This window comes from Lolium perenne, chromosome 6 (genome assembly GCF_019359855.2).
Source record: "Lolium perenne isolate Kyuss_39 chromosome 6, Kyuss_2.0, whole genome shotgun sequence".
Classification (NCBI taxonomy): Eukaryota; Viridiplantae; Streptophyta; class Magnoliopsida; order Poales; family Poaceae; genus Lolium; species Lolium perenne.
The window spans coordinates 63,714,008-63,728,415 of record NC_067249.2 but is presented as its reverse complement, the minus strand read 5'-3'; the positions used below and the strand labels follow the sequence as shown (position 1 = coordinate 63,728,415).

Genomic DNA, 14,408 nt, shown 5'->3' with positions numbered 1-14,408 from the left:
CACCACAACGAAACGGTGTGTCCGAACATCGTAATCGAACTCTCTTAGATATGGTTCGTTCTATGATGTCTCTTACTGATTTGCCATTATCATTTTGGAGTTATGCATTAGAGACTTCCGCATTCACTTTAAATAGAGCACCATCAAAATCCGTTGAAACGACACCGTATGAATTATGGTTTAATAAGAAACCTAAGTTGTCATTCCTTAAAGTTTGGGGTTGCGAAGCCTATGTAAAGAAGTTACAACCGGACAAGCTAGAACCCAAAGCGGAGAAATGCGTCTTCATAGGATACCCTAAGGAAACTATAGGGTACACTTTCTATCACAGATCCGAAGGCAAAATATTTGTTGCTAAGAACGGAACCTTTCTTGAGAAAGAATTTCTCACTAAAGAAGTGACTAGAAGAAAAGTAGAACTCGATGAGATTGATGAATCTTTACTCGTTGATCAGAGTAGCGCAGTACCGGAAGTTGTACCTGCACCGCCTACACCGGCAACAGAGGAAGCTAATGATAATGATCATGAAACTTCGAACGAGGAAACTACTGAACCTCGCAGATCGACAAGGGAACGTGCCACTCCTGATTGGTATGATCCTTGTCTAAATGTCATGATTGTGGACAACAATGATGAAGACCCTGCGACGTATGAAGAAGCGATGGTGAGCCCAGATTCCAACAAATGGCAAGAAGCCATGAAATCCGAAATGGGATCCATGTATGATAACAAAGTATGGACTTTGGTAGACTTACCTAATAGCCGCAAGGCTGTCGAGAATAAATGGATCTTCAAGAGAAAAACAGATGCTGATGGTAATATTACTGTCTATAAAGCTCAACTTGTCGCAAAAGGTTTTCGACAAATTCAAGGAGTTGACTACGATGAGACTTTCTCACCTGTAGCGAAGCTAAAATCTGTGAGGATTTTGTTAGCAATAGTTACATTTTTTGATTATGAGATTTGGCAGATGGATGTCAAAACGGCGTTCCTTAATGGAGACATTGAGGAAGAGTTGTATATGGTACAACCCAAAGGTTTTTGTCGATCCTAAAAATGCTGACAAAGTATGCAAACTTCAGCGTTCAATTTATGCACTGAAGCAAGCATCGAGAAGTTGGAACCGACGCTTTGATAAGGTGATCAAAGACTTCGGGTTTATACAGTGTCATGGAGAGGCCTGTATTTACAAGAAAGTGAGTGGGAGCTCTGTAGCGTTCCTGATATTATATGTAGATGACATATTATTTATTGGGAATGATATAGAACTATTAAGCAGTGTAAAAGGTTATTTGAATAATAGTTTTTCAATGAAAGACCTTGGTGAAGCATCATACATATTAGGCATCAAGATTTATAGAGATAGATCAAGACGTCTAATAAGGCTATCACAGAGTACATACCTGGACAAGATTCTAAAGAAGTTTAGAATGGACGAAAGTAAGAAAGGGTTCTTACCTATGTTACCAGGCAAGGTCTTGAGTAAGACTCAAGGACCGGCTACGGCAGAAGAAAGAGAAAGGATGAGTCAGATCCCCTATGCCTCGGCAGTAGGCTCTATTATGTATGCCATGCTATGTACTAGACCGGATATAGCACATGCTGTTAGTTTGACTAGCAGATATCAAAGTGATCCAGGGATGGAACACTGTACAACGGTCAAGAATATCTTGAAGTACTTGAAAAGAACTAAGGATATGTTTCTTTGTTATGGAGGTGACCAAGAGCTCGTTGTAACCAGTTACACCGATGCAAGTTGGAACACTGATCCTGATGACTCTAAGTCACAGTCTGGGTACGTGTTTATATTGAATGGTGCTGCAGTAAGCTGGGCAAGTTCGAAGCAGTGCACGGTGGCGAAGTCTTCAACAGAATCAGAGTACATAGCGGCTTCAGAGGCTTCATCAGAAGCGGTATGGATGAAGAGGTTCATTGTAGAGCTCGGTGTGGTTCCTAGTGCATTGGACCCACTAGTCATCTACTGTGACAACACGGGTGCCATCGCCAATGCACAAGAACCAAGGTCACACAAGAGGCTGAAGCATATCAAGCTGCGTTACCACTCGATTCGCGAATACATCGAAGATGGAGAAGTAAAGATTTGCAAAGTACACACTGATCTGAATGTAGCAGATCCGTTGACTAAAGCTCTCCCTAGGGCAAAGCATGACCAACACCAGAATGCCATGGGTGTTAGGTACATTACAATGTAATCTAGATTATTGACTCTAGTGCAAGTGGGAGACTGTTGGAGATATGCCCAAGAGGCAATAATAAAAGTGGTTATTATATATCTTTATGTTTATGATAAATGTTTATATACCATGCTATAATTGTATTAACCAAAACATTGATACATGTGTGATATGTAAACAACAAAGAGTCCCTAGTATGCCTTTTAACTAGCTTGTTGATTAATGGATGATTAGTTTCATAATCATGAACATTGGATGTTATTAATAACAAGATTATATCATTATATGAATGATGTAATGGACACACCCAATTAAGCATAGCATAAGATCACGTCATTAAGTTATTTGCTATAAGCTTTCGATACATAGTTACCTAGTCCTTATGACCATGAGATAATGTAAATCACTTATACCGGAAAGGTACTTTGATTACATCAAATGCCACTACGTAAATGGGTGGTTATAAAGGTGGGATTAAGTATCCGGAAAGTATGAGTTGAGGCATATGGATCAACAGTGGGATTTGTCCATCCCGATGACGAATAGATATACTCTGGGCCCTCTCGGTGGAATGTCGTCTAATGTCTTGCAAGCATATGAATAAGTTCATAAGAGATCACATACCACGGTACGAGTAAAGAATACTTGTCAGGAGACGAGGTTGAACAAGGTATAGAGTGATACCGATGATCAAACCTCGGAAAAGTAAAATATCACGTGACAAAGGGAATTGGTATCATATGTGAATGGTTCATTCGATCACTAAAGTCATCGTTGAATATGTGGGAGCCATTATGGATCTCCAGATCCCGCTATTGGTTATTGGACGGAGAGAGTTCTCACCCATGTCCACATAGTTCACGAACCGTAGGGTGACACACTTAAGGTTTGATGTTGTAATGGTAGAACTTGAATATGGAATGGAGCTCGAAGTATTGTTCGAAGTCTCGGATGGGATCCCGGACATCACGAGGAGTTCCGAAATGGTCCGGAGAATAAGATTCATATATATAGGAAGTCATTTTATAAGTTTGAAAATGATCCGGTGATTTTACGGAAGGTTCTAGAAGGTTCTAGAAAAGTCCGGAAGGAATCACTAAGGAAGGAGGAGTCCCGGAGGGACTCCACCTCCCCATGGCCGGCCAACCGTAGAGGGGGGAGTCCAAGGTGGACTCCACCTAAGGGGCCGGCCACCCCCCCACATGGAAGGGGGGAATCCCACTTGAGGTGGGAGTCCCACTTTGGGTAGGTTTCCCTACTACATGGAAGGTTCTTGTGTTGGGGTCTTATTCGAAGACTTGTAGTCCAACACTTGGGGATCCACCTATATAATGAGGGGCATAGGGGAGGGGGCCGGCCACCACAAAGCCACAAGCTGGCCGCACCCCTTGAGGCCGGCCACCCCCTCTCCCAAACCCTAGCCGCCCCCTCTCTCCTCCACCTCTCCCGCACGCTTAGCGAAGCTCCGCCGGAGTTCTCCATCGCCACCGCCACCACGCCGTCGTGCTGCCGGATTCAAGAAGGAGCTACTACTTCCGCTGCCCGCTGGAACGGGGAGAAGGACGTCGTCTTCATCAACACCGAACGTGTGACCGAGTACGGAGGTGCTGCCCGATCGTGGCACCGTGATCAAGATCTTGTACGTGCTTTTGCAAGCGGCAAGTGATCGTCTACCGCAACAATAAGAGCCTACTCTTATAGGCTTTGGAAATCTTCAAGGGTGAGTCTCAATCATCCCCTCGTTGCTCCCGTCTTCTAGATTGCATCTTGGCTTGGATTGCGTTCTCGCGGTAGGAAATTTTTTATTTTCTATGCAACGAATCCCTACAAATGGGCCACATGGCGTTTGATTAAATGTTTCGAGTTTTTCCTGATGTAATGGATGGAGTGGACGAAACCAAATTATGTTGTGATGTCTGCGAATATGCTAAGCATACGAGAATCTCTTATGTTAGTAGAGGGATCAGAAGTGTATCCACATTTGTGTTAGTGCACTCTGATGTATGGACGTGTCCTGTTGTGTCAGTAAGTGGCATGAAGTACTTTGTGACTTTTATTGAATGTTATTCCAGAATGACTTGGATTTATCTTATGCGTCACAAAGATGAAGTGTCCACTTTTTTTTAGAGTTTTTGTGCCTATGTGAAAAACCAATTCAATGTTCAGGTGCAAGTGATCAGAACTGATAATGGTACTGAATATATCAACAAACCTTTTGCTGCTTTCTTATCTTCGCAAGGTATACTGCACCAGACTTCATGTCTTGACACTCCTCCCCAGAATGGAGTTGTTGAGTGGAAGAATAGGCACATCGTTGAAGTGGCTCGATCTCTTATGTTTACCATGAATGTTCCCAAATTCTTATGGAGTGATGCAGTTATGACTGCTACGTATTTGATCAACAGAATATCTTCAAAGATTCTAGGTATGCAGTCTCCTTGTCAACTCCTTCTAAATAACAATGACTTTGTTGTACCACCCAAACTCTTTGGCTGTACATGTTTTGTAAGGGATCACAGGACATCTGTTGGCAAGCTAGATCATCGGGCCATTAAATGTATATTTATTGGCTATTCCTCCAGACAGAAGGGTTACAAGTGTTGGAGTCCCACTGACAGGAGGACATTTGTAAGCATGGATGTTACGTTTCGCGAGTTAGAACCATTTTATGACGGTGAGAGTGATCTTAGTGGCTTGTTCCAGGGGCTTGACCATCTTGGTGATGCTCAAGAGGGGGAGCAACATCAAGGTGGTAATCAAGATCTGCAAAGTGGTGATCAAGAGCAGCAAGATGGTAACCAATAGCAATATCAACAAATTCCTATTGTTGCGGAGATTCCTGCAATTCCCGGTACACCTACACCACCTAGACCCATACCACCACAAAGATGGCTGCAGGATCCACTTGTGTACTCTAGAAGACAAATACAAAGGGAACAAGTAGATGCACTCGAGGAGCAACAAGACCAGGGGCAGTGGAGCAACCCATTGGACCTGAAAATTAAGGAAGCACAAGTGTAGATTCTGCTGAGGAGAATCAATCTCAGACTGAGTCCAATAATAGCCTAGACTTTCCAATTGCAATAAGGAAAGGGATAAGGAAAGTTGGGCCCCCAAAACGACTTAGTTATGATGACTATGACGTAGGAAATTATATGTCTTACGAGGCATTGTCACCCTCTTTTCGGGCTTTTGTTGCTTCGCTGCAAACTATATCCGTTCCTAAGGATTGGAAGGCGGCCAGGTTGGACCCGAGATGGTGCAATGCAATGATGGAAGAATTAGAGGCATTGAAGAAAATTAAAACATGGGAGTTGACATATCTCCCTAAAGGAAAGAATACAGTAGGCTGTAAGTGGATCTATTTTGTAAAACAAAATGCAGATGGAAAAGTGGAGAGATATAAGGCAAGACTTGTGGAAAGAGGATATAGTTAGACTTATGGCATTGACTATGATGAGACGTTTGCACCAGTGGAAAAAATGAGCACTGTCAGAATATTGATCTCTTGTGCAGCAAATTTCGGATGACCCTTGCATCAACTTGATGCCAAAAATGCATTTCTGCATGGTGATCTTCAAGAGGAGGTGTATATGGAGATGCCACCGGGATTTGTCAGACCTGAAACTAAAGGAAAGGTATGTAGACTGAAGAAATCTCTATATGGTCTCAAACAATCTCCACGGGCCTGGTTTGACAGGTTTAGACAATTGATGTGTGGCATGGGATATGGTCAATGCAATGGAGACCATACCTTATTTTATAGACATTCTGAGCAGAAAATCACTATCCTTGTTATGTATGTTGATGATATTATTATGACGGGAGATGATGATGTGGAAATCGCAAAACTGAAAGGATGCTTGAGTCAAGCCTTTGAGGTGAAAGATTTGGGAAAACTTAAATACTTCCTTGAAATAGAAGTTCAAGATCGTCAAAAGGGATATCACTATCTCAAATAAAGTATCCACTGGATCTCTTAGATGATATGGGCATGCTGGGGTGCCGAGTGGCTTCAACACCTATTGACCAAAATAATAAAATCACAGCAGAGTATGGAGAACTCATAGACAAGGAGAAATATCAAAGACTTGTTGGGAGACTAATATACTTATGCCACGGGAGATCAGATATATCATTTGCAGTGAGTGTAGTAAGTCTCTATATGCATGACCTGAGGGATGGACACTTAGAAGCAGCTCAAAGAATCTTGAGATACTTGAAGGGCACTCCGGGAAAAGGATTGTGGTTTAAAAGTAATGGAGACCTAAATGTAGATGGATATTGTGATGCAGATTGGGCTAGCTGCTTAGATGATCGAAGATCCACCTCAGGGTATTGTGTTTTTGTTGGAGGAAATTTGGTGTCATGGAGAAGTAAGAAACAATCTGTTGTCTCGAAATCAACAGCCGAAACAGAGCACAGAGCTATGTCACAGGGCCTGAGTGAAATGTTGTGGGTACGAAACCTTCGAGAGCTAAAATTTTTAAGGCAAGGAAGCTTGAAAGTGTGGTGTGATAATATGTCTGCCATAAACATAGCAAACAACCCTGTCCAGCATGGGCGAACTAAACATGTGGAGATAGACAAATTCTTTATTAAAGAAAAGATTGATGCATGGATTATCTCATTGGCTTATGTGAGATCGGGACAACAAGTGGCAGACTGGTTAACAAAAGGGATGGGATCAAAGGAGTGTAATCTTGCCTGTGCCAAGATGGGGATGATTGACATTTATCACCCATCTTGAGGGGGAGTGTTGGATAACTCTTGGTGTATCTGTTGGGCTATCTTTTTGTTCTCTGTTGTGGCCCATCTGGCCCAGCCCAATCTTGACCTATATAAGGTGATTCTATCTCTGTAACTCTAAGAAGAGAGTGTTCCTCCCTGCAGCCTCCTTCTACCTCAGGTTAGGCCCTCACCTCTGTCCATATTTCCAGAGCCATGTAATGGCTGGGATAACAGGCTCTTGCTACATTAGACTTCTATACACATAAGAGACCTTTATCTTACAAGTGCTGCAATGGACCAGCCATTTGTCCTTCTCCTGTGATAGCTAAATAGCTGAGTAGAACCCAACATATGTTGTAGCTGATGATATTCTGCAAGAGCTTCAGCTGACAAAGGCAAGTGAAAGAGGGAAGCAACATTAGTAGTAGTGAGCACCTCCAGAACTAAGAGTGAAGCATCCTTGACAAAGGATAAAAGATAGGTCCATTTGCTGGATAAAATATCCAGAAACCATTTATTTCAGATAGGGATGTCAATGGGTACCCATGACCCGCGTACCCGTCGGGTAAAAACCCAATAGGAATACGGGTTTGGGGCAAAATATTACCCATGGGTTTGTAAATGGGAAAATATGATACCCATCGGGTAGAGTGGGTACGGGTATGGGATCATAGAACTCATACCCGCGTACCCATGTACCCATCTAAAATTAACAAGTAGGCCACTGCAATATTCTAAAGTACTTAATTTTTCCCTAATCATGCCTTCATGTTGCTAGGCTGAACCTCACGCTTCCCGGTCTCACAATCGTTGGTAGGTTAGTGAGGATTAGACCCCTATTTAGGATCGCTTCACCTCTTGTCATATTTTTTTAATCAATTTGATGTGTTCTAAGCGCGGGTATTTTTACCCTCGGTACCCATTTACCCTGTCGGGTGACGGGTATGGGAAAAACTTGTACCCATTGATGGGTATGGGTACAGGTGACGGGTAAGAATAAAGGTGATGGGTACGGGTATGGGATGGCTCTACCCGTACCCATACCCTGCGGGTGCCATCCCTAATTTCAGAACAAAATGCTATTTCCACTCATGAGTGAACATGTTGCCGAAGATTTGTAGACCACTAAAGACTTAAGACAGTCTCTCACCAGAATGAGATATCCCTGATCTGAAGAGGAGGCAAGGAATTTTGATAATAAAATTCCCATGCTACATTTACCCAAGGGATATTCTCCTTAGTAGAAAATTTATGAATATGCTTCATCAATAAACAATCATTATGCACAGAGAGCTTGAGAACTCCAAACCTCCTTTATTCTTTGTGGCCTACATACCATATCCCAAGATGTCAGGGGATGAGATTTACTACCCAAATCTTTGTTCCTCCATAGATGGCTTGTGTACTTATCACATTCATCAAGGACCCACTAATAAACTTTAAAGTGCTGATACAGAAAATTGGCGAGGAGGAAAGGACAGAATTCACCAATCTAAGCTTACTGCCATAATTCAAATACATGGAACATGAGGGAAGTCTTCTCTGAATGAACATGATAAGAGGCATGAAGTATTCCTTTCTAGGGTTATGGGAAAACCCAAAAAAAAAAGAGATTTCCCAAATTCAGAGGAGAAGTGAAGATGGGAACTCTGTCTTCAGAAATATTGATGGGTATCAAGTTTGACTTAGCATAGTTCACCTTGAGACCAGATGCAACACCAAAAGTGAGCAACAATTCTTTAAGATGCAATAACCGAGGAACATCAGCTTGCATGGTAACAAGGGTACCATCAGCATATTGCACTATGGGGAAGTATGAAGAACACTACAGCTAGGGATAAAGGCCTGTGAACATGCCCAGATATCATAGCATGAATGCATGATTGACCAAAGATTGCAATGTATCAGCAGCCAGAACAAAGAACAAAGGGGACAAAGGGTCCCCTTGCCTCACTCCTCTTTGACATTTAAAAACGGACCTGACACTCCATTGAGCAGAACTGCAGAAGTGGCAGAAGATAAAATTTGCTTTATCCAGTAGCACCATTTTGGCCCAAAAATTGACATGATACCACAATACCACTCCTCAAATTTATAAGTTTTTTACTATTCACAATATGTATGTTTACAATCCCTAAAATTTTCATAATTTTTTTTTTGAAATACACAAATATCAACGAAAAAGACAAATCTAACATGACATGAATAGTGTCACAAAAAAATACAAAAGCACAAATGACAATGTTATTTCTCTCCGTGTGTATTTCGAATTTGTTCTAAATATTCCAAGGATTCTATAAACACATTTTGTGAACACTCACAAATAAAAAACAGAAACTTGTAAATTTGAATTTTGAGTAGTGGTATCATGGTATCATGTAGGAAAGCACATAGGCACTGGAAGAAAAAAAATGCTTTTTGGTCTCCGGTCCTGAAACATCACAAATGAAACTATAGTATTGAGGAAGAATGGAATTCTTCTATTGAATCAGCTCTTAGTGTTGATTCATGATATATCTCTTCCCTGCAAATGACCCTAAAATTACTAAATTAGTCTGAAATTAAATCCCCAGTCAAAACTTATCCCAGTTTAGGACTTAGGAGGTTTACTATACGCTTATACCATTCAACGGGGAGGGGGGAGTATACTCTCTTCATTCACAATTATAAATCATTTTGGATAATGACACGGTCATCAACATAGTTGGAGTACTAATTTTTATTATTATAAGTATAAAATCAACAGATTATAATATTCGAGAAAAAATAAGCCATATAAATAGTTTGGGGGAAAAATGGACTGTCCTCAATCTTTGCGAGGATTTACCCATATTCCTTCAGAATTTGTTTTGCATATGCACAAAATTGAGAAAGCAGGAGGAGAAACCATTTGTTTGAGGCATTTACGGTAAAAAAAAGTTAATGATTTTGCCATCCTCTCTGCTCACAAAATTCAGTGACACAACAGCCCGGGTAGCGAAAACATACTACAAAAAAGGAAACGTCCGCAGCAAACCCTTGTGTGAACTTGTATATATAAGATCAAGTGTCAACGCTGATAAGTGGCCCAACTCTGAAGTCAGAAGTAAATCCAGTTGCCGCCAATTTCATAACATATCCACAACAATGCCTAGAACGGTTTAATCTTTCACTGAGCATTAGTGAATATATAAACAGCTCTCTCATTATCATTTCAAAATGATCGAATAAACATGTAGAGAACCATAATTGTTCCCTTTCTTGGAAAAGATACAAACACCGACCACAGCGGCTATGCTCCCATTTAGAAAAAAAAAACACCAACCCACAGCATCAGAAAATGCTCATAATGTTAAGTCGGCTTACATATTCGCAAAAAATAGACATGTGCAGTAAGGAAGATCCTTTCTAAGTGCCAAAAAAAAATTTAGGAGCCTCCATGAAACCATATTGTTTTTCTTCCGATGAAATCATATTGCTTGACTTCCTAATAATTAAGTCAAAAAACACCATTATTCCCATAAGAGTACAGCGCCTAGACCTCCGCCTTCCTGTATATAATGTTCAGCGCATCAGTGTATAAGGCCACCAAATTTGAGAGCACAGCAAGCACTATCATGGTTACAGCTAAAATCTTGTCGCGCTTGGTTGCAACTCCATAAGAATCCCTGCAGAACAACAAGCAGAACAGTAAGCCAGGGGCACCTACAAGCAGGGGACTTGTATGGCACAAATAAAATTGTTAATTACCTCAGTATGATCATAGCAGGAAATATGAAGCCAATAAGGACAGCAGCCGTGGCACCGGTGACTTGGAACGCATCCCAGATGCTCGGTATGAAGTTAGCAGCAAGATAAATCACAACAAGGAGTGAGATTGAGATAATGGTGAACCTTCGGTTGTCAAGAGAAATGTGCCCTGAGGTGGGGAATAGCAGTCCATCGAAGTTGAGCCTAAGGGCAAAGAAGACTATAGGGAAGACGAGCATGACATGGACTACATAGCTCACTCTCACTACATCATTGAAGACATCGCTGAATGGAATACGGAGGTCAGAGTCAAAATTAGCGAGCACATCGGACAGTGTACCCTCGCCAAACAGGAGATACGCAAACAAGCCTGTCGCAACATAGACAGTTGAACAGAGAGCCAGTGAAGTTTGCACTATGGGCTTCGTCTGAGTTCTATCTTCCAGCTCATTATCGATGCTGTGAACTGTCCAGTTATGAAAGTCACATCTTTAGACCTCAGAAAATAACAGCAAAAGCAAACAAAGTGGGTAGTAGGAGACACACCATTGTAGTGGCAAATGTAGGCAGTGACAAGAACCGGTACAGCTGTAAAGAGTTCCCAGATGGAATTATTTTCATCTATCTTAGGGAAGAGTTTAGGAATCTCAGCAGTTCCTTGGATGAGTCTGACAATAGCGATTCCAGCAGTGATCACAACAAAAACCACAGCAAGAGCAACTGATATAGCAGATGTGTATTTCAATGAATCTATGACCAAAGATGTTTTATTAGTATTTTGTACGGATGACATTAGAAAATAGCATAATGCAATTTCTGTAATTGAGGAAATACTTACCCAATTTCTTAAAGCTCACCAATGGAGCAAACACAAAAATAGTCGTGGCGAGGAGAACAACCGGCCGAGAATTCCACAATTGAGATCCAAACCATCCCTCAAAGACACCACGGTGATGAACACCGTTTGTAGATGTTCCGGATAGCACGTCACCTAGTAAAGATGAACAATCAGTACCAATAATAGCATGATGCGAACTGCGAAGCATATGATCGGATATAATCAGTTCCTTAAAAAAAGTGAGAACATTTCCTGCTCTTCTTCCGATGTACTGCCTAACACATCGCTTGGGCACATGTTAGAGTAATCATGTAATACAGTAGAGGGAGGTAGATCAAACTAAAATCACATTTCGATCATTATAGTACTATAGTGCTTAAGAATATGTATCATGGGAAATGGAAACCCAACCCTAATGAAAAGATCAATAATTAGCCTAACTGAACAAAATAATTTTAAGTAAGAAATATTGGAAGAACTATCATCAAATATGTTTGCACTACCAAAGTCATGTGTCATGTTAAACATGGATAATTAAGAAACTACTACTTAGCTTCCAAGGACTCCAGATTATGCAGCTTATTACCAATTTCGGACATTCAAAATACAACTGTAGATCATAACAAAAATGGGTTGTGTGTATCCTAGGCATACCAATGATAATCATGTATACAATCATGACGCCGAGGTTGTTTATCACCACAGATGCTTGCAGCGCGATCCTCCCCCATCGACCAAAACTGTTGCCCATCAGCCGGCCGTAGGACGTAATCTCGCCCTCATGGCTGCACCTGAGCAGCATGTCGATGGACGCCTCGGTGAGAAACGCCACGAGGACGATCATCAGGATACCAGGTACAATGCCTAGCATCTTGATGCTCGCCGGCAGGGCCATGATCCCAGCCCCTACGATGGTCGTCGACAGATTGAAAACCGCGCCGGAGAAAGAAGCTCCATTGAACTCGTGGATACTGTATCCCAGTATTCCCTGTTCCTCGTTGAACGGGAGAAGTGGCATGGTCTCATCTCTTGTTTCACTAGGTGAGGCATCGCCAATCCCCATTTTTTCAGCTCCTGTATGTATGTGCATACATTTTATTAGGAAAAACTGAATATGGATGATGGAGTTTGTTTATTGCTTTTCTTTAATATATATATCCTTCTTTTTATAGGAACCTTGTTGTGAATTAAAGATAGCAGAATCCCAGTTCCATTTATCTTGGAAGAATACTGGTTCCAGATATTCAGAAAAGAACTAAGATTTCAAGTTATAGCTCCCTAATGACATTATGACACTTGACAGGACAATGCCCAACTCTTCGAGCAGATAAGATTTCATACAGGTTCACTCAGGAGATGTTCAGTATATCAATGGGCAAATATTCAGCACAACATTTAAAAATCTTATAATCTCCCCCAAAGCTTAACGAAGTTCTTCAGGGCATGCATAATGCAAATTGCAATTATGGGGTTACCAATCTGCTAACTCTCAACCCAATGGGGACAAAACCCCAGTCAGAAAACCCAATCCTGCCAGCATGGATCCATGGCGACAACTAAAAAACAAGGTGATCATACCATACCTCCAGAACCCCAATCGAAACCAGCGAAGAATTCAGACCGAGATCAATCAGCAGAGACTAGACGGAGTGCTCCCCCTCTTCTCTCACCTCCGCCCTTCTTATAGGCGAATGCCGCGTGCGGCGTCCGTCTCCTAGCTAGAACTGGAAGGGTTCCTGCCTTCCTGGCCGCCGCGTCGAGCACCTGTCCGGTCCCTTTCGACAGAAATTTCAAAAGGGAAGTATTGAAACCCAGCCCAGATTGCCTTCCTGTCTTCTCTTCCAACAGTCGATCTTCGCTTCCTCTTACTTGCCAGATTAGTTTATTCTAGGCCGGTTGCTTGCTTGCTGCCACGCCTTTTCTAGCGACGGGAGTGTCTTGCTGGTTTTTATCCTCGAGATGGACAGAAATGTCGAACCGTGCGGCGCCACCGGTGAGCGTGGCACCCCGGCGAAGAAGACGATGACGACAAGAGCGAGCGGGACGGATCTACCGCCTGCTTGCCGATAGGACTGTCTGTTACGTAGTAGAGAGCTGCAGATGTAGCCCAAGCGAGTCTTTTCATGCTGGTTTCGAGCGAGTTTTGTTACTACAATTTTGACCCAACTCTGAACGGCACATGCTAGATCTACACTTCAAATGTATGCATCCGTGGCACGTCAAAATGAAGAATGATCGGAATGGTTTAGAGCGAGTCTTTGTCATGGAGATCAGAAGAAAAATGTGAAGTAGCCAGAGAGTCAAAGGCGTGGCTGACGGAAGGAATGGAATTGCAATTTGGCTGAACGGCTGTTTTGTGGGAGCCATGATGAGCCATAGCTAGCGAAGTCCACCCTGTTTTTTTGGACGGGTTGGAAATGGACATGACTAAAATACTCCCTTTGTACTGATCAGCGAGAGCTAATATGGATCAGAGGGAGTGTAACTTTTTTTGACATGTTCTACACGTTTATATCACTACGAGAAGAACAACAACGTCGTTGAACTTTCAGATTGCATCTATCTGACGTGTCAATACGCAATGAGCTTCGTAGTAAAAACGGAAAAAAACGAATTCAATTTTCACCCAACAATTGTGTATTTATGAGACAAATTACCCTATCTAGTAAAAGTTTTACCGAAATGTCCCATTTAAGAAAAATATGAACATGCTGTCCAATTTTAGCATTCACCGTGTGTTGTTGGATAAGGGCAACATATTAAGTCGACGCGGCCTTGTCGCCAATCATGTCTAGCCTTCATATCACAATACATCTTGAGCACCAATCATAACCTCACACATTGCCAATAGACACGCATCAGAAAAAGAGGATCCGAAATTTCCGAAAGGAGTAATCCAGATAAGTCTTCACTA

General features: G+C 41.9%; 1 protein-coding gene across 1 annotated transcript; it reads right to left on the bottom strand.

Moving 5' to 3' along the window:
* Window positions 1-10,009: 10,009 nt before the first annotated feature.
* LOC127308195 (amino acid transporter AVT6A) lies at window positions 10,010-13,203 on the bottom strand. Its single transcript, XM_051338951.2, has 6 exons — window positions 13,078-13,203; window positions 12,149-12,568; window positions 11,495-11,647; window positions 11,203-11,406; window positions 10,657-11,122; window positions 10,010-10,574 (listed from the first exon to the last, which is right to left on the bottom strand). The coding sequence occupies exons 2-6, from the start codon at window positions 12,555-12,557 to the stop codon at window positions 10,442-10,444; spliced, it is 1,365 nt and encodes a 454-aa protein (XP_051194911.1). The 5' UTR covers window positions 12,558-12,568; window positions 13,078-13,203; the 3' UTR covers window positions 10,010-10,441.
* Window positions 13,204-14,408: the final 1,205 nt, after the last annotated feature.

Bases quoted from the DNA above. Each gene is read 5' to 3' on its own strand.
- LOC127308195 (XM_051338951.2), bottom strand. From the start codon at position 12,557: ATGGGGATTGGCGATGCCTCACCTAGTGAAACAAGAGATGAGACCATG. The intron at 11,407-11,494 runs GTAAGTATTTCC...CTTTGGTCATAG, and splicing joins GGTGAGCTTTAAGAAATTGG to ATTCATTGAAATACACATCT. The intron at 11,123-11,202 runs GTGTGTCTCCTA...ATAACTGGACAG, and splicing joins CTACATTTGCCACTACAATG to TTCACAGCATCGATAATGAG.